Source organism: Gadus morhua, chromosome 2, assembly GCF_902167405.1.
Source record: "Gadus morhua chromosome 2, gadMor3.0, whole genome shotgun sequence".
In the NCBI taxonomy this organism is placed as follows: domain Eukaryota; kingdom Metazoa; phylum Chordata; class Actinopteri; order Gadiformes; family Gadidae; genus Gadus; species Gadus morhua.
In genome coordinates, this window is record NC_044049.1 from 8,943,821 (window position 1) to 8,965,012 (window position 21,192).

At 42.2% G+C, this 21,192-nt stretch overlaps 1 protein-coding gene across 1 annotated transcript in view; it reads left to right on the plus strand.

Annotated features, from left to right (window-relative positions):
* Positions 1–20,094: 20,094 nt before the first annotated feature.
* The window catches only part of hs3st4 (heparan sulfate (glucosamine) 3-O-sulfotransferase 4), a 36,679-nt gene continuing 35,581 nt past the window's right edge, over positions 20,095–21,192 (plus strand). The window contains exon 1 of the mRNA XM_030349978.1: positions 20,095–21,192. This exon is cut by the window's right edge and continues 345 nt beyond it. Coding sequence (XP_030205838.1) covers positions 20,906–21,192 — 287 coding nt within the window. The 5' untranslated portion in view covers positions 20,095–20,905.

The window sequence follows — 21,192 nt, forward strand, 5'->3', positions numbered from 1 at the left end:
ATACGAGTTGACTTATGTTTATGAGGGTGTTGAACCGACGGTTCATTGTTGTTGTGTCGTGAAACCGACTTGAGAATACAACAGAAAAGAAAGTCGTGTAACGTCTACATAGTTAGAGTCATCAAATCATGTGATATCGACTGGGATTTATTCAGAAAAACTCCCTCCATAATACAAAATGGGCAAATATTAAACCGACTCTGGAGCCCAATAACGCTAGAAAACATGCATGCATTTTATTTTATACAGAGCCCGTAGTAGAATCCTGGGGAGTACACAAGTCCCTTAACCACACAGAAGATATTGTAACCAAACAGAAACAATACAGTTATGTTTGCACTTCAGAAACGACTACAATGTGACCATCTGATTGTTAATAATTCAGCCTTCCTAACATTCTTCCTTTTGTTCAAGGTGCACTTGACAAGTTATTACACATAAAAACAAAGTGACAGTCGCGGGCGGGTAAGTGCGGACATCATTGAGAAACCTATATATTATCGTCATCTTTATATTTCTGAGGGTCATATAATCTACTGTGAACAGCTGGAAGCAGAGGAGAAAGATAGCATGGTTTGGTACATCAGAGTGCTGTCACACAATCCCCTAGCCCATCCATGTGCTATATATATATTTCTCCACCAATGGATGGATGTGAGGAAGCTTTTTTATGATTCTCACACACACACAGACACACACACACACACACACACACACACACACACACACACACACACACACACACACACACACACACACACACACACACACACACACACACACACAGAAAGAGAAACACACACAGAAACACACACACACACACACACACACACAGACACACACACATGGACACACACACACACGCACACACACACACACACACACACACACACACACACACACACACACACACTCCATGGTATTGTTTGAATGGATTTTGCTCAATGATTAGAATATCATTCATGTATCATAATATCACTGCATTAAATAATGCTTCTCAAAGTTACACATCATTAATGCCAAACAAACAGGGGTTAGGGGGGGGATTTATCTTTCGAGTCCTTTTCTCGAAACGATTCCCCACTTGCTTCTGTAAACCACGGTGTTACCTAATCTCGACTCCAAACCTGAATCGTCCTCTGGAACTGAACAAGTCTAAAAAAGCCAAGTTCATAGTCAGGGTAATTACCTTTGCAAGCGTCGTCGTGCATTATTGTAACCCAAGGTGCCAGTGTTTTATACTGGATCAGTGGCGGGCCGTGATTGACTTCATGCGTAAGCTTTGTGGATCTGGGTTCACCTAGGGAGCGGCGTGACCCGGTGAAGCAGTGCATAGATTAGCAGTTTGGGAGCGCTCCCTTCATGTTGTTAAATGACACATCAGGACACAAGCACAACATGAACGGCATAGCAAGCAAGGGATAGGAATGACATTAGCATAACATATATCTTTAGGTCGACACCGTACAACCTTATGAAGAACAGTGACGTGAGCTGTCTAATGAATGCCATTCATGTGTTATTGCCTGTTTAAGACAATTTAATAGCCTACATTAGCCTAGACAGTCGGGCCTACGACCCATTTTAATGACATATTTATTACCAAAATTTAATGAGGTCCATTTTATTATTAGTACATGAAACGTTAGACACTTAATTATCACTTTGAGGTATTCTTTTTTTTGTAATCTGTAGACCTTCATAACGGTCTTATTGAGGATTCAGCCATTTAGTTTGACTTATATGATTTGGTATCTTTTGAATTAATATTTCAAGCCCGTTCAGTGTTGACTTTGACTCAGAATGAGTTCACTCTACTCATTATGAGATAACTGGGCTAATGTAGGACATTGATTCTCCTCAAGAATGGCAAATGTGGGTGAACAATTCAAAATAAAGTGCTTCAGGTAGTTCGTATAAACTTGAAACCACACAAGACATTCAGGTAGGATGATGTTCAATGTCAATCTTATGTTTTATATAAATGTCATCAAACTTCATCATGTGTTTCGAATCAATTAGTTTTCATCCCGTCAATTGCTTTTGAAGGAGCAAAATGAACCCACTCATGCACTGTTTGAACTATTATGAATTTATGAGGAGAGGTTGTGTTTTGTAACATTTACTTTTTTTCACTTTTAGGCATTTAATTTCCCGACATTCCAATGATATATATTCAAAACCGATGGTTGATAAATAAACAGCCATCGAAGTTATCCCTGTTCATCATGACCTGTCGTCAAGCGTTTGACGTCGTCAATACAACAGCATTGCATGAACATGGAGAACCCCTACAAATGCGGCATAGCCACCATTTAACCAACATTAAAGGATAAATACAGCAATGAGGGGAGCAATCCCATTAGCGTGGGCATTGCTCGGTCACAAAAGTAAGACAATCAATTTAAATACATTGCTCTTTTGAACTTCACGATTGTTTCGCGGATTTTGAGTTAGGCTATCACCAACTAGCTGACACCATTCGTGGATTGGGGATTGGTCGATGTATGGCAGCACATGGCAAACACATGTCTTTTCAACAGCCATCCATGGTTAGTGATACTGTCTATGAAAGCTGATGCTGCTAGTTTAATTTTTCAATTGTTTACCGTTTCTTCAAAGTAGAATAAAAAACGAAGTCGTAAATTAACTGCTTTTCCAGAACATTCTTTCTGCCTAAAGGTGCAATGCCGCAGTTTTAGTTTATTTTGAAGTCATCATTTGTATCCCTTTTAAAAAGGGCACGAGTAAACATTTCCTTTTTTTGGTTCAGTTCTGAAGGAAATTAATAAATACCAAAAAAAAAAAAGATGTTTTGATGGTATCAATATTGTTATGCTCAAATATGAACAATATATTACATACTTACATAGATATGTAAAGATAGCGTACCTAAAGTTCATCCATTATGTGCCTTATCTTAAAGTTTATTTGTCGCCAATATAACATATTTTTTCACATGTATTTGTATATGATGTCATGCAACAGTAGCCTACTCCTGGTTTTCTTGTGAACAGATTCAAACCATTCTCTAGATCATGAAAATATGAATAGGTTACCCTGAATATTTATATTTCTATCATAAACTGTGGAAATGAGCGAAATATAGTGTTGAGATAAATCATGATGATCTCAAACCATTCGTCTTGCGGCTGAGCGAAGAAGGCATTTCTCATTACTGCCGTTTCTTAAAGTAGCAGAGGTGCCCCAAAAAGGGCAAATTTAAACAGCTTTTTCTTAACACCCAAACTCACATAGACAGAATTATCACAAGGCCTTTCTTAGTTATTACCATTAACCATGGGCAAGGCCGAAAAGTCCATTCCTGGAAAGTCTCTTTACATTTGCGCAGCGGAACACCATGTGAACACGTACACACACAAACACACACCCACACACACGCAAAAGAAATAATCATAATTCACGCTGGCATTTGTGTATGGATATTCAAACGGCAGGAGACCTTGGGTTTGTCTTGATCTGCCGCCCGTGATTTGAGGACTCGAAAGCAGAGGAGTGGAAGGTCGGAGAGGAGGGGGGGGGGGGGGGGGAGGAAGCAGCATGGAGGAGAGCTGCAGGTGCGCATGTGTCAGAAGTTAATGGGAGGCTCTGTAACAGATTACAGAGGCTCTGTCAAGAAGGAGAGAGGCGAGGCAAGGCCCTGCAACCAATTCATCAGTAGCCCTGTCTTCTCCTCCTCAATGCCCGTCTTCTTAAGCAATGTGATAAAGGTTGCACAGCAAAAGCTTTTTTCCTTGCCTCTTGCTCAACTGTGTCCGGACTGCACAATCCTCACAGGACCTTCTATCATCCCGTTTTTGACACCGAGGTTGTAGTGGTGCAATGGGGGGGAAAAAAATAAACTCCCTTCCGATGAGTTGTATCAGTAACAAGAGAAACCGCCTTCTTTTGGTTTGTATTTTAGCAATAATTAATATGTTTGAAAAGAGTGAAAATATTATCAAAATAGTCTGCCTGAAAAAATGTCTGTGTCTAAGTCCTCAAGTCTTAGTAAGTGCAACATGCGTATGCTTTGGTTTCCAGGGTGGAAAATCCTCGGCTCAGCACGGAGGGGACTCTATCTGAATCCTGTCAGATTGTTTATTTTCGGTGTCACTTTAATGTCATTAATTGACTTGTCTTTTGTGCGATTTTTCCCCAGGAGTTTTGAGCTACAACATCAGGAGAAGCCGGTGGACGCGTCCTAGCCTCCGTCCGTGACAGATGCTGATGTTTCCTTTCTGCTGCATGTGTAGGTGTCTGTCTTGTTGATTCATTACGTGGAACATTAATCATCCAACGCCACCATAGTGGTGCTGTATTTTAAGACTCACATCCCAAACATACCTTGACGAGACAACAGAGATTTACAATTACAGATTTTCTACCTGGAGGCACCTAACACGTTCATACGGCCCTATATAAAATTCAACCATGTAAAATGAACCGATGTTATTGATTTTTTAATTAGGAGTCTCCTGATGACACAGAACACAATATCATTACATTACTGTTGATATGTTGATGCGCACCTGCCTGTTGCAATCCGGCCTAGATTATCATTGGCAAACATCCTCATTAGATTCATATTCATTCCATAATGATGTAACAACGTGACACTAAATAAAGCTGGAGGGGGTTTTTGCAAATAGTTACATTGGCTGATTTATGTGAAATGACATTGTAATAAGTTTGCATACATTATGTATGTTATTGCAATTGCGAAAATAATGTTCTAACATAATTTTCTAGATGTTTATGTTGTCATTGTTTACCATATTCAATCTACAATACATCATACATAGCCACAAGCAGAATTACAATTGTCCCTTGTCAGCATGATCCTAGTACACTCCAGACTTTGTTGTTGGTCTATGGATTCACATGTATGAGAAATTCATTACCACTATGCATGCCTGCAGACAGTTCAAATTTCCTTATGCTGTGATTTAAAGCCTAGGAAGCAAATCAATAAGGTCATGCTTCGCCATGCAAAGATTGAGTTCACACTCTCTGACACATTATTTCCTCTGTGGTTAAAGAACTTTGCACCAAAGCAATGCGAGATGACCAATATTCCCAAACCCATTCCCCACTCCAGCATTTGCTCTTCCCTGTTGGTTTTCCAACTATAATCCTCTGCAATAAACGTTCAACAAACCAATGCAGTCGCGATGCATGAGCATGTTCTATTTTTGCCCACTGAGCCCTGATCTCTAAACGAAAACTCAATGGATGTGAACTAATAAAATGCGATTTGAAATCACTGATGCTCCAACACCACCCCCCCCCCCCCAAAAAAAAACAGGAGAGACACATGCATTAGCCGCACAAGATGTATTTTTCCGTCTAATGAAAGCAACCTCATGCCCGCTGATGTCACGTGTCCTTGAGATGAGCCCGGCCACCAAGTCCCCCCCCCCCCCCCCCCCCCCGCTTAGGCATGTGCATTCATTTTTGCACACTTAGTTCTCTTCGGTGGTTCCAGCGGAAAGGAGGGTACTTCTGGTAACAACTCCACCAGATGAAATCTCATTCAGCTACTTGAGGTCTGCGCTGCACACTTGAAACCGTGTCTCTCCCCACCCTTCTCCCAGCTCGCCACACAGAACAACACGCCCGAGCCTCAGGAACACGCATCAATGCTCACGGGCGCGATAGAAAGATTTCAGGGGGGGGGGGGGAAGGACTCTGGCCAGTGGCCTCCAGAGGTAGTCATTTTGGAACTGAAGGGGGTGAAGCTGGAAAGAGAAACTATTTCTATGATGATGGGATCAAATAGAGGCTATGAATTATTAATCACCAGCATTTGTCCCCTCCCCCCCCCGCCCCCACCCCCGATACCCTGAGGAGGAGAAGGGCTAGTGCCAACACAATTCTCATCTCATTTATTTTATGGAAAGTTATTAAAGTATATACTTGACATGGAATGCTTGGCGCGAAGAGGAAACATGAACAATAATGAAAGTCACAGCCTGGAGTTTATGGCTTTTTACAGGCAATCAGAGAAGGACAGCTAATATAGTGCAGATTGGGGGAAATACTTCCTCACCTAAGCCAAGCAGTCCAACTGACATTCAAAGTTTTATATAGAGGGTTTACTTCAAATGATGTGCTCTAATTGAACAATTTAGCTAATCTTTTTTTATGCTTGATTCGCCATTTTATTGCCAATTTCAGTTTTGCACCCATTTCTTTCTCTCCCAATTTGTTTTTTATAATTTAATCTGAAATGGACATTTCTGATTGAGATTTGACGGTTGTTGTCTATATTAAAATGCAAATGACTCAGACACAAAATATTCACAATTTATTCAGGGCTTGTACTAAATGACTGATAAAAGAAAAGGGAATTCGGCACTAGCCTTAGCATTATTTCCATTTTGCCGTTGGTCCAACAGTTTGGAACAGATAAGTTGGTATATATAAACATTCCACACAGTGTCCATATTTTATGTCTAGCCAATCCACAAAGTACACCATAAAATGTGATTAAATTTCATAAAGAGTGCCAGTTAATAGTGAAACATAGACCTCTGTACCAAAGAAAAACGCAGAAAATATCCCAGAATGGAAACCCTATGAACCTATCCAGACACAGCTTTCTTTCTTATCAACATGTAACTGTCAGGGTATTAGACGCTCATACCGCCCACCAGCACCAAGAGCTAGCTAGCGGTGGTGGGGGTAATGGTGGAGGAGGCCGATGAAGAGGTGCAATGCCACGGCCAGCGGTCAGCAGTGTTTATGAGGTCTGTCATCAAGGCTGACAGCCTTCCCCGTTCTCTGATTTATACACTTCCGATAGCAACAGGCGCACGCTGGGAGAAACAGTCCGCCCGTGGAGCCGGAGTGCTGGAGTGGAGCGCGGCGCAGCCAAAGGTGTCCTCCATCATACCTTGATATTTACCCGCATATTGTATGTTGGGTTTCTCCCCCCCCCCACCGCTGCTTCAGTGCCTTGCTATTGCACTGAACTTTGCAAATAGGACATTGTACCTGTGTATAATACCTCACTTGAATTCCCGTTACTGTCTATTAATTGTGTGTAAATTGTGTGTTTTGTTTGTTGGAAACATATTGTCGGTTCTATGCTGCCCTCTTGGCCAGGTCTCTCTTAAAAAAATGGATTTTAATCTCAATGAGACTTTTACCTGGTTGAATAAAGGTTAGATAAAATAAAAAAAAAGGAAGCGGTTTGGTGAATAATTCTTTGGTTTGTTTATGACCAAGTCTAAATGCTAATTGCTGGTTGTATGATCACCTATTGACGTAAGCAATTTTTGTATATCTTCCTTGAGGGATTTGCATAAAACCGGATGATTTCGTTGGACTTGCTTCTCCTAGATATTACGCCTGGATATTTGAATCCATGAAAAACCGAAACTATCTGCCAATCACTGTGCTATTAACCGTTGACGAGAGTGCAATGTCAGACAAAATACTTTCAGTTGAATAACAAAAAATCACATAACCCTTTGAAGTTAATAGAGCATATAGGGAGTCCCAGTTAAAACCAGTAGGATCAACAGCACCTCAAAACGCCTCATGTAGAACCCCACCGACCGGGATACCCAGTGCAGAACAAACAACCCCCTATTGGCACCACAATCATAGCCTCTCTCTTTATTTATCTAAAATGCTGTCTGGCCCATTAGTGCTGTGATTCATCTCAGTGTGGAGCTCCTCATGACGGTCATCTCTCCTCGCTCGCGACGCCTCCGTCAATAGAAAAGGATTAAAAGCGCACGCCAACTGGCGAGGCGCGGCGTGGGGGGTCCGGCGTCACAGCCCGGGATCATTTTCATTTGTGAAAGCCATCTCTAATTGAAATCTTCGTTTGTCATTTTTAGGTACAATTACCCCTGTGGCAGCACATGAAACAGGCCACTCACTTAAGCGGCACATTGAAATTAATATACAATTAGGTATTAACTGGGTGATATATTCTGTCCATTCCATCGTGGGCAGCCACATTCATAGAATTCTAACCGGTTCCTCTATTAAAGTGACACATTTTTGTTCTTGCAAAGCCCTGATAAGACTAATTGGACAGTTGAGAGGCCTATGAATTGATGATGCTGCTTGTGTTGCTTTTCATTCACAACGTGTCATGCATCGACAAAGGGTCTTCTTCGGGAGCCGCCTCGTCACTCTCCCAGAATGCTTTGCGAACCGACCTCATCTTTGCAAAGGAATGGCGTTCGAAAGCGTTGAATAAAAGAAATGTTTTCCTTTACCCTACTTGATTGTGTCAAGCAAAGAAATGTATTCAGCCAGTTATAATTAATTAATCAATCGGTTTTTTTTTTTTTCAATCAATTTTTATCAAAACCTTTAGTGTAATCTTCCTTACAGTGGTGTTAATGCGTATTTGTCAACAGAAATCAATTATGATTTTCCTTGCCTTTATACAAATAACAAAAGAGGGGAAAACTTAGATAGATTAGCTCCACCTGCTACCTAACCCTGAGCACATTCATCACAACAGTATAAGATCTGTGTTTTAGCCTGGCAAATGTGATGCCTTAACACAACGTTGTACAACTCTGCCAAGCTTTGTGTCTTCACAAAATTACGCCATGTCACCCTTCGGTGATAAGAAGTCAATATATCCTGAAGGAAATGGAAAAAGCAAGCTCGAATCTTTATCTCCTGACATAGTGAATGAACTCCAGCACTGGGCGTGTGTTATCAAACTGTCGTGAACACCACCATCTCTCTCTCCGCCCGTGAGAACATTTGCTCATGGCCTCTGGTCTCCTCTAAATGGAGGAAACATAAGCCACGGGTCTTAGTTCTGGGCAAATGTCTCCCCTTGTTCATAGTATTTCTTGTCTACGATTAAGTACGCCCCCCCCCTCCCTCAACACACCTATGCACTCCATCCTCACATTAAAAACGGAGGTAGAAATGACCATATTTTTGAGCCATAAATCATTCGGGCCCTGACACCCTGGCATGAAAAGGCCCGCTTTTTTATTTCTTTTTTGCAAGATTGGGCGCTTTTTTAAAAGGGATGACTCAATATACCTACAGGATGTACAACGCCGATATGAACCTGCAAGCTGAATCGCTTTTAATCATATTTAATGTATATCTCAAGGTTTAATTTATATTCTGCTCCTCAACGCTGCATTGTATGACGGGGGGGCTGCATAATAGAATCGCCGAGAAACAGGAGGGCAAGCAGAATGTTGAAGATGGATCTGAGATATACAGCCCGGGAAAGGAAAGGTGAAATCAAATGATAATTGTTATTTATATTAGCCTAGTTGTAGCAAACAGACAAATACATTGGTATAGCAGAGAGGAGGTGTTCATGTTTAATGCCAGTCTGCGGTGATGCACAGGGAAGTTTGAAACCTTTGTTGACACTAACGGCAAGGGAGGACAACCTGAAGATGAACACAGCGCTGAGTGATTACCTTGGTGGTTCGAGTAAATCACGGAGGCGACAGTAACACCCAGACCCTCATTTAAGAAATTGCCAGTCGAGGGAGCACAAAAGGCCATTTGCGTCGTAGAATTACAGTGCCTGCGGTCTCTTTCCGGTCCTCACAGCAACAGCTCCTGCCATGAACAACCTCTGTGTACAGCGTGAGAACCTTATTGAGAAAAACAACCATCAATGCCAACACAGGCAAGAGAAATGTCTGGAATCTGAGGATCTTTTTATTTAATTATCACAAAGCATAAAAAACAAATTCTTCAAATGCGATGAATCCCCTTAAACTATCCACCAGGTTATCTAGATAATGTAGGTACTCCGGGGTTGTCATGGGTACAGGTTGGCCTAGGTATATATTTATATACACAGAGACAAATGTTTTAGTGGTGCTCCGAGTGCTTTGCTCGTGTCTAAAATGTGACATCTCGTTTCAAAGGAAATCACAGTGAATGCCGGCATCATAACCACACATTTTATCCAAGTGAATGCCGTAATTCAGGAGAACATTCAGAGTAGGATTTGGATGCACACGGCATAGAAAATTGGCCACCAAAGCTTTGATTCATTTGGTATTGTCAAATACCGAAGCATATCCCTGTAATTATACATATGTAGCACACACCATTGTGCAGATACTGTCTTTTTCTGAACAAGAGTCTGCCTTGTTCGATGGCCAATTCGAGCGACCAAAGGGTCCTGCTCCATGTTCACAGCCTCTCCTATTCAGACGTTTGTCTGGGTAATTCTCAGTTTTTCCTCCAGAAGCATACAAGTATCGAGTAATGTGAAGTCATGTTGTATTTAAGGCCTGCCAGGGGTTTCCGATGTTTCCCTTCCTCTTCCGTATTTGTTTATTTCTGGCGAGGAGAGAAAGAGCATGTGATTTACAGTGATACCGCTGGGGAAGGGGAGAGAGAGAGAGAGAGAGAGAGAGAGAGAGAGAGAGAGAGAGAGAGAGAGAGAGAGAGAGAGAGAGAGAGAGAGAGAGAGAGAGAGAGGAAACCATTGTGTTCTTCCCTTTTCCTGCTGGCTGTCGTGCTCCGCCGCCGACGTTGCTGCTGTTCATTTCTCTTTCTCTCTCTCTCTCTCTCTCTCTCTCTCTCTCTCTCTCTCTCTCTGGCTCTCTATCTATCCCTCTCTCTCCCTAGCTCGCTGTACGTTCACCCTCATATGCACCCTGCGGCAGTATGCCTTTCATTATTTCTTTTGAAACTTTCATCTGAAGTCTCTGAGGGATTAGCCCTCTTGATTCCTGACACAGTCAATGAAAAACAAGCCTTATATACAGGGGAGGCTTACAGCCAGCTCAGCTCAGCCTAGCTCAGCCCACCCCCACCCGATCACCTCCTTCCTGCTGAATGTGAATCCATGTAATGCTTTACACAAGTGGGTGCTTTCCCTGTTCTTCATTTTCATGAAATAGCCACGGATGTTTATTTATTTATTTGCGGTCGTCTGGATTTATACAAATTCATATCTTTTTTCGAGGTGCAGTTGGATACGGCTTGAATAATGTTCCCTCTGACTGAGTGTGTTTTGTACTCATGTAGACCGGTGTTTCCATGGTTGTGAAACACAAAACACAGGCAAAGAAATAATTTACTCTGAAGGAGGAGGAGAGAATCGTGCATTTGTTGATGCTCACTTCAGGAGAAAAAGGAATCTTAAACACAAATTGACCTGCTTGCAGGATGGATATATATGTTGACAATTTCCATCTCATTAACCCTCCTGTTGATCCTAAAGGATTATTCCAACAAGAAAAAGAAATACATCCATTTTATATCTACTGGCATTTCCTTAGCTTTAGCCATTCAATGTATGTTATCCTTATCGAGCTAGTTTTTATTGGTAATTTGCCTGGAAATATATAAATATATTATGCATACAATATGCATATTCATTAGCAGAGTAGTGCCAGCGAGTTTAAAGTTTAATAAGCATAGTTTGTCGATATGCTGTGTTTCCGACATTTAAGAACAGCATGCACGATGATGCAAATGTATCCAGCTCAACCATGACAGAATAAACACCGGTGAAACAATGTACATTCGAAGAACAGATGATGAATTATTGCAGTCGTGTGTTACTCTGTTTAGGTTTTCACTTTCTTCCATTTCGTCAATCATATCCATGTTGAATCTTTTCTCACTGGCAGTTATAGCAGTTCAATATGAAACTCAATGAAGGAATCAAAACCCTATTGGTTCTAGAAAGCACAATATGTACATAGCGCTACGCTGACGTCAAGCATACATATTTTGCTTGGTTAGAAAAAAAAACTCAGATTAAGTGTGTTTTGTTTCCAAATGTCAGGCGCTCTATGAACTGAAGGAATAATATTGGCCAAAGTCGATTATTGAAGAGCCTGGTCAAGTTGTAAAATGATGCAATAAAGATTCCCCCTCCACTCTGGAGGGAGAATCTCTGGGTTATTAAATAGTGTCTGCGAGTCCCTCAGGGATCCACACACGCTGTGTAATGACACTCTCCCCTCCTCGTCCCTCCGCCCACGTAAGCGCCCCCACCGTTGTCAGCACTTTCTTTGCTTTGCACTTTGCTACTTAGCAGGTGGAGCTAATCTATCTAAGTTTGCCCTTCAGTTATGGTTTACTGTCCGAAGGACTGGACACAAGTGTCTCCAATAATCCCTTAATTAGGCGATGATGGACTATTCATTTGGTATGCAAAGCTGCAAATCTTCCACCGCCCCTCTCCCTCTCTGCTTCCACCTCCACCTCCAGCAGCACCGGGCGTCGGCCGCGCGCTGCAGTGGTACGCGGGCCAGCGCTAATGATCCCGGGCAAGTGGCAGCAATCCATTGCAGCGCTGCGCCGAGTGCACATTAATCTTACGGGTGATCCAGGTGATGAATGACCCCGGCCCAGAAGCCCTGGCAGATCACACCTTAATTATGCTGAGGGAGCCACACCTGGGAGGCACCATGGGACATCTTGCAAGCTCAGGAACAGGGACTCAGGGAGAGAGAAAGGGCGAGAGGGAGAGAGGGAGAGAGAGAGAGAGGCCTGCAGTCCAAAAGGCAGCAGCCTGCAGCAGCAGCAGCAGCAGCCTCGTTCTGTACCTCTCCAAAGCAGCGGTCCAGACTTCGCCCTTCGCCTTGTTCTTCTTTGGGGGAGGAGAGCGGGGTTGGAGACGGTGGGTGGTGGAACGGCTTCACAAAACCATCCAAGGCACTTTTTCATCGCCAGAGTTGGATTCCCGAATTTTCCGAATGGAGGGCTGGTGGTGGTGGTGGTGGTGATGGTGATGGGGAAAGGAAGCGGGCTGGGGGGGGGGGGCGGGCGGGGGGGAGCAAAAAAGGGAAAAGAGAAAATGGAAGTCATCAACTCAACCACCTTCCAATGACATGCCATTAGAGGCGAGTCATTTTTAGCGAGTTGGGGGGAAAAAGCCATTTGAGAGTTTTCTTCTCCAGTGATCAAGCTTTTCCACGAGCGCTGCATTAGCTTACTCTGAGAGCAGATGTTTAAAGAGAATAGCAGACAAAGTGTTGTTGCATCGGTCGCACATCGGCGCCCTAATGGCCGCTCACTGGCAAATTGTGCGTACGGCGGTCGTCGGGGGGGTGGGGGTGGGGTTCGGGCAGGGGTTGGTTGGTGATCAAAAGTGAAGGGAACTAAAACTAAATTTTGAGCAATCCCGCTAGTGGATTGCAATAAGCCTACCGATTACTTACACTCACACCTTACTACGTTCTCAGAGATATACACCCCCATACGTGAGATCTTGCATTGGTTTCTTTAGCCACCCAACCCCCCCCCCCCCCCAGTGTAAGGGCAGATTCCACATTTCAAAGGCTAATTTAAAATATACCATAACTTAAATTGAAAAAGGTTAAGGAGCGATCACATTATTGAAAGAGAGGGGCCATAGGAGGAAGTTATGCGGCTGTTACCGTCTTCTGTTGCCCTTTAGTAATCCCCGGGGGAAGTGGCTGATCCAGGAAAAACACTAGGGCGCTTTGATTTACACCCCCTGTTCTGTATTTTCCCCTTCAGTAATGGCCTCCCGGTCCTCATGTCCTCATAGGCTGCCATTGAACATATGACCCGTTGAGACAGGGAGAGGTTATTGAATTCACCCGCACTACAAACTCCACTATGGATAATGCAGCAAAGCCACTGTGTCTTGTTTGAGGGCAATTTCATGGAATCTCATTATCTTGTTTTCTAAAATAAGGATCAATGGGGATTTATCCCTTGTTTTATTCATAGGGATATACTGTAGACTGTGGAAGGAGACCAATTGTCCACTCTCTGGACTTATTAATCTTTGTGTCTGTTTGTTTTTAAATTGGTCTCTCCGCACTTTTCCACCTATAGTAAGAACCGTTATTAAAATTGTCCGTATAGCTTCTCACACAGCCTTCTTTACTTATCTTTTTCAAAAGCACCAATCAAAGTAATCCTTAACCAAACCTTGTCTTTAGCGCTATCACCAAAACAACATGCTAGTGTTTGTCATTTCCCAACACGCGTGCGGGATAGACGGCTAGATGCGGTTTGGATCTCCAAAAGGTCAGGAGATACCAGGGCTGAAGCCCCAAGGAGTTTTCTCGGTTCTTCCTCTTTAAGGGGCCAGCTGAATTTAATACACATCCATCACTTCTCATCACCTAATTAGTCCACAGAGTGGCAGCCTGGTCAACGGGGGAGGAAAGAAGAATTATTGATCAAGTAAAGGACGGTATCTATCATTTCCTGCCTAGGCCATTGACAACATCTTGCCATTTGAGAACAGACACCGGGCTGACATAGCCCTTTTAGCATATATCTAGAAAATGTTTACTTAATTTCTATCTAGACTTTTGAATATGGAGGACCAATAGAGGCCACCTTGTAAGCGGCATTGGGATAAAAGACAAAAATGAACCCGGTTAAAAATATAAGTTCAATGGTCTTGTGAATTAAGTATAGTTTCCATCATGTATAGACCTTTTTTTGGTTGTCAACTGTTAGTGTTAGTCAACTCATCATTCACTTTCAGAACTGTTGGTCTGTATCATAATTAACTTTGCAAATAAACATCCATCATGCTGTACATTATCGAAAGCCTCTTCAAGACTTGGCAAGTGATTCTTTTTAATTCCAGAATGCAGCTGCAGTTCTATTTTTGTTTTGTTTTGACAACTGTGACACATCTCATCAGCTCCATTGTTACATACGTGCTTACTTATAATAATAGAGCACATTTGCCATTATTTAGGTACAATGCAACAATTTGTTGTAATTGTGACATTGAGTACTTTAGCAATGTGTTGATAATATACTCATGTATTTTAGATGTGTGTATGCTACATAATGCAACTCCGTATTTTAAAGCAGTTGCAAGCATCTTGCTTGAGTATATACAATTTCTGTATTGGCTAATCAATGGTATCATTGTTTTTAAAAGAATACAAGTTAAAGTATGCTTACTTAGATGAGGAATATCTCTAAATAGGACTATTCAAATCCTTTGAGTTAAAGTAAATCAAAAGTCTACTGATGAGTAAAATGATTGTTTTTCTTTAGGCCTGTGTGCGGTATTGCCAGAAGGTTTTAGGACGATAAGGATGATTAATAAGTGAACACTTATGCAGACTCAAGCCGTTTATAGTTCTAATTAAATTAATTAGATTTAATGGTGATTCTCCCTCATTCAGCTACTTATATAAAATGAGGAGTGGGGAGTCACATCAATGGGAAAGAGGCTGCACATTTTAGCAACACTATCTTTGAAATTAGTTGATATACCTGCACTACTCTGATCAAAATGCAAAGATATTTGATATTGATATAAAAAATAAATCAGTCCTGAGGTAAATACCAACTAATCCAAGGTTCTTACACATGAATAAACATTTTGCCTTGACATCAAAAAACACCATTTGCACAATTTTTATTTAGTTTGTTTTGCTGCAGGTTTTCTGTCAACATCCCTAAGTCTGGTTAAAAATGATTTGTCATAGTGTAAAAAAGTGTAGACGTGTGAGCGCGTTTCAATAGCCAAATAGACAGAGACAGAGAGTGACAGAGAGTGAATGTATCTGTTTAACTTTATAATATTTGCACCAAAACAGAGTAAAATCTGTTACCGTATTTTGTAACAAGCTTTGTACTATTTCAGTGAAGATGATCTAAGCGTGTTGATTGGACAAACGAAAAACAGCATTTGAGTGTGATCACACGTTGTAATTTTAGACAAACAAAGACGGCAATAAGAACGTGAAGAAAGAATCGTGAGGAAACTCACCGGGCTCTGGGACTTATAATGGGCATGTTTTCTCACTTTTTAGACATTAAAAACAAATGTTTCCCTCTCAATTCACTTAGCAGAACAACAAACGTATCCTCCTTCCCCTGTGATCTCTCGCTGCAATTTGCCAACGTCGAGTGTTCTTTCTGGTCCATCTGCTGTCGTACAGGTCTTGAAAATCAATTTGCGTTTGTCATATTCAGGAGCGAATTTCTGTTCAATAAAGGTAAAACTCCAAACAAACAAAAGAAAACCCTTCAAACGATTGGACGCTGTATAAATACACATGTACTGGTGCCATATGCAAAGTAGTCCATTTATTCATTTTTACAACCATGGGTTCATTGCTGTAATGTTTGCAGATCACCTGTAAGTACTATTTGAGTAATGTCATGACAGAAGTGAGCTTTTGGAAATACTTTTCGGGGTGACAGCCAGCCATGCTGGCAGCTCACTCTAAGGCTTCATCCATTTCAATGAGAGAAAGTAAAGTAGGAGACAGGAGGTGATTTATCAGTTCATGCGGGGCATTTCATTACACCTTGCTATTGTACAGGATACGCAACTGTCAAAAATGAGATGATTTCCATACCATACTGTGGTTCTCAAATAAGCTAAAAGAGAGCAAAAGGAGAAAGAAGCAAGGAAAACAAAATATCACAAAGAATAGATATCCATTTTGTCTTCAGTCAGTCAAACGGGAACATTTTATTTTTCTTGTCTTGCAAGGAGCTTAGAAGTGAAAACAAAGCTTGGCATAGTGATACAGACACCGACGTGACTCTGCTATACATACCGTCAATGAAGACAGGGGAAGAGAGTTCTATTTGGGCTGAAGGGTGAATAAAATAATGTGTTTTAGTATGCTAGGCTGCCAACTACACAACAAATGGTGGTAAATTCTGGCATGTAATGCCGTGTGGGTCCTGAGACAGACACTTAAATGTTAGTGGAGATGAGGTAGTATATCTCAGGTGTTAACTGTTTCATATAAAATGTAACTGATCTTAATTCACACCGCTGGGTCACACCCATCTGTTGCAAAAAGGAAAAGTGCCAGCTTTGCATTTCTCATTTATTTGAATAGGAATGTACGGCAAGAGGCATATTCACTGTCTTTGTATCCATTTCATTAACATTTGCAAAGATCAAAATACACGGTACACACAAGAGTGTGATGCTTACCAGTATAAGAGACCGTAAAGGGTTTTGTCTTAACCTTTTTCGTAACAACTCCCCAAACCTCATTCTTCCTCCACGTTTCCCATTGAAAAAAGGTCTGAATTCTAGGAGGCAAGACACTGTATATTCCTATCAACATAACTCTCAGGATAACAGTAATAAAGTGAAATGGAAAACCTCAAAGCTGAAATGAAGCAATCAATACTTTAGTTAGTACTCATCCACAATTGACCTTGAACAACCTCTAATCCTTGGCCACTTCTCCCGAACGAAAACGCAGTTAAAGTTGATGCATTTTACTACGCCTCTCATTTTTGGCAGTTGGAGACAATCTGTAGTGCCTCAGAGGAAACACACTGAACTAATTATCTCCAAAATACTGCAATTAGGCAATTCTGTGCAAAATGAAGTCTGACTTCAATATGGACGTTTGAAGAGATGTGCTTAAAACCAATCTCAAGTGAAACTTTAAGTGTTGGTTGCGAAACTGCCTCAGCACTTGCATTATACAACAAATAGGTGGATTTCTTTCTGTGAAATAAACGTTCCCTTTCCTACACTCTAGGCAGGACAGTGAGGATCCCAGGGTTCGATGCCCAATGTACAAAGCTTAACCTGTGGGCACCCTTAAGCTAGGTGAGCCTGATCTTTAACAACCTATATCTGAATTCAGTCGCTTTCGATAAAAGCCAGGTCGAAATACCAACAACCACTTGAGTGTGCCGATTGTCTATACTTATTCCTCAGTTTTTCCTTCACTACAAGCTCCTGGATAATCTTTTCAGCTATTTTTTGCAGAGAGCATACGAGCGCGCAACCCTGTGACAGAAGTAGCGTCTTTGTGTGTGCACGTTCCCAGACTTTCTCACAATGTTTTCAAGCCTTTTTTCAAACAGCCATGGTTGTTCAGAGAGTACTCTGGTCCTTGGAGTGACCATTCTCTCCCGAATGTACCTATTTCAACGAGCTCTCGTAGGGGGGCTCTCTTCAGGGGGGCCCACTCACACCCACAGCACCCTGTTGTAGTGCCTGCGTTTGCATTGACATACTTTGGGCCAGATATTCCTCCTCCCACACATATTGTTGTTTTATGGTCGGTATGATTTTTTTTACCGTCTCCTTTTGCCCAGCTTGGTTTCGTTTAATTATGTAAGATACATCATCTATAAGAGGAATGGAAAAGGAGCATTGTGAAAGGGTTGGACTGTTGATCAACGGCAGAGGGGATATGAGGATGCAACTTTGGTTGGAGGGAATGTGGACAGGGACAAAAATAATATGATTATTTAATCGACTCATCAAACACGTTTCTAACTCTCATCTCAATATAGGCTCCTTATATGCAGTTTGAAATAAAGCAACCATAATACCACATCATAATAAATGAAAATTCAGTATGACCTGCATAAGTGCAAAATGAATGTTATGTTTTTCTTTTTTCTAACACTGTTTTGGACCATGCTGTGGAAAATGCTAAATGCTAAATGTGTGTGATAAAAAAAGGATTCCACTTAGGCCTCTGTAATTATGTTTTATAAGATGAAGCCATTTAATCACAATGTGGATAGTATAGCTTATCGCTTTTTTGGGTCCAGTGACTCACTGTGAAAAAGCAGGATTACATATTGTGTGTCATGTGGTTTACGATGTGTGTCGCTCAAAAAACAACAACATAATAAGACATATTGAATGCCACAGGTGGAATGGCAAACTAGGAAACCGTTTTCCGCTTCATTTCACTTAGAACCACACCAGGTAGCCTATATTTAAATGCATACAGGCCTATATTATAAACGATGTGGTCACTTAGCAGACACTTTAATCGAAAGGGTCATTGTGTACATTGAACTGAGTTACATGTCATGAAGGAGGGTTAGACATCTTGTGCAAGTACTGGTATCTGGACAAGGGAATCTAACCCGTCACCGTTTGGCCGTGAGTCCACACCTCAGTAGCTACAGGATCAAGCCTTAACTTATTTGAGCCTACAGATGATGTATTGGTGAATCGTCAAATGATTAGGTCTGCGTGTTCTAACAACACCTCTTACTTGATACAGACGATATATAGGTGCATTGTCAAATTAGTGAGTCTGCGTGTTTAAAAAACTCTATAAAACGAACTTCTGACTACAAATAGAGATATGCTTCCTACCACCTAGCAAGCTCTCCATAACCTGCCACCTTCCTACCTCCGTGATCTCTTCCACCGTCGTGTACCTAGCCGAGCCGAGCCCTCCGATATGCTGATGCAAACCTCCAAGCCCCCCACCCCCACCTCCACCCATGCCCAAACACTGAACCTGGGGCGACAGCGCCCCCCCCCTCCCCCCTCTTCCACCCCACCCCTCCTCCTCTTTTATTCGAGACGAGATCTAGGCTGCTATTTCAGAATGTTTCATTATGTGATTTTATTTCTTGCTGTGAAGTGTCTATGAGTATTTTGAAAGAGCGATATAAAATACATGTGTTTGTAATACATCTATTATTATTATTATTAATTATTATTATTATTATTATTATTATTAATTGAAACACAAAAGGAAATAGTGTTTATTCACTATGGCATTTCGTTTTTTGTAATATTTTCCAGAGGATGCAACATGCAACCCAATTTGCACGTTAGCCCCCATTTCACATTCTAAGCACACGGTTCATATCAGCCTTAATTGCTGCCCCGATCTCTTCTAGATTAACTTTAGTAATGCATCGCAGAAAACCAGTAGGGTGCAGGCATGAGCTTCGTGTTGGAAAAATAAACTCTATCACAAATATTCTTCCACATATTTTGCAATATATATCATTGCGAAGAGAAAAAAATTATGCATGATTCAGAACACACAATTCGCCTGGCCATTGGTGATTTGTGCGCGTATGTGGGTGTGTGTATGTGTGTGTGTGTGTGTGTGTGTGTGTGTGTGTGTGTGTGTGTGTGTGTGTGTGTGTGTGTGTGTGTGTGTGTGTGTGTGTGTGTGTGTGTGTGTGTGTGTGTGTGTGTGTGTGTGGGTCTGTGACGTGTGTGTGTGTGTGTGTGTGTGTGTGTGTGTGTGTGTGTGTGTGTGTGCGTGCGTGTGTGCGTGCGTGCGTGTGTGAGAAAAGAGATGACATGATGTCTGGTAATAATCCACTGTGTGACATATGACGTTTATTAAAGCCTACTTGTGTATGGGTTCGGGAGGAAGAAAAGGAGGGTGTACACTTTAGTTGAGCTGTGTGGCTGTATAGTGCTGCCTCTGTTCAGATGAGCTCACACGGTCGATGCGCACATCTCCCAGTCTCAACACACTGAGTGTGTGAGTGGGAATGAAGAGGACAACACGTTCAAAACAGGGGCTGTGGACTTTTTAAGGACAGTTTATAAAGACCTATATATACATTTAAATATAGGGATATTTGGAGAGAGTACCGGATATTGAACACCACGCGTCTCTTTGGCTCTTTTTTGGAGATCCGATGGATTTCTTCTTGTCTCATCGGCGCTCCTGAACGCACTCCCAGCACCGGGGGGTTTGGATAGCGCTGCGAGGACCGAGGCTGTGCGCGCTCCTGCTCGCCTTTTCTGCCTTCCTCCCTCCCTTCCTCCCTTCCTTCCTCTACTATGCGATACCAACACTTCTGCCCATCATCACACTCCGTGCAGTTCAAAACAACCGAGGTCTCGTTTGGAAGGACGCCAAGACCCAGCATCAAGAATCTGCAAGTTCAGTCCAATAAATTGTGACATAGTCTGTCAGCCTTGGCTAAAGAAATCGATACTCTCCACCCCCCTCCCCCCAAGGAAAGGCACACGATATTCTTTTGGAATTTTAACGATCTATCTCTTTTTTTTTCGACTCCGGCTCATAAATATGCGATCCGGCGGGAGGGTTGCTGTGGTCCGGCTTTACCGCGTTTTTTAGTCTCCGGTATAAGCCGCGGTGATTGTGACCAGATTATTGTTGTGTTGCTTGTCCATGCAAGACTTGGGGTGGAAACATGTCTGGCCACTTCTCTGAGAGGATCACTGCTATCAGAGATGGCATTTTGGTCCAGCACTTCGGTATTCACCTCTAAAGTGCCCCGGAAAATCTTATTCATGTTCACCCTCTCCCTGTCCGTCACCTACTTGTTCTACAGCTTGATGAGCTGCTACAACTCGCTGCAGTTCCCCCTGCAAGAGAACTACGGGTATCCGGGGAGACTCGTGACCGATGAGACAACTTTTGTGACGCTGAGGGAAAAACTTTACTCCACTTCCTTCCAGGGCCACACCGCCGAGGAGGGTTTGGCCGACGAGGGGCGACTTGCCCCCGGGAAAACGAC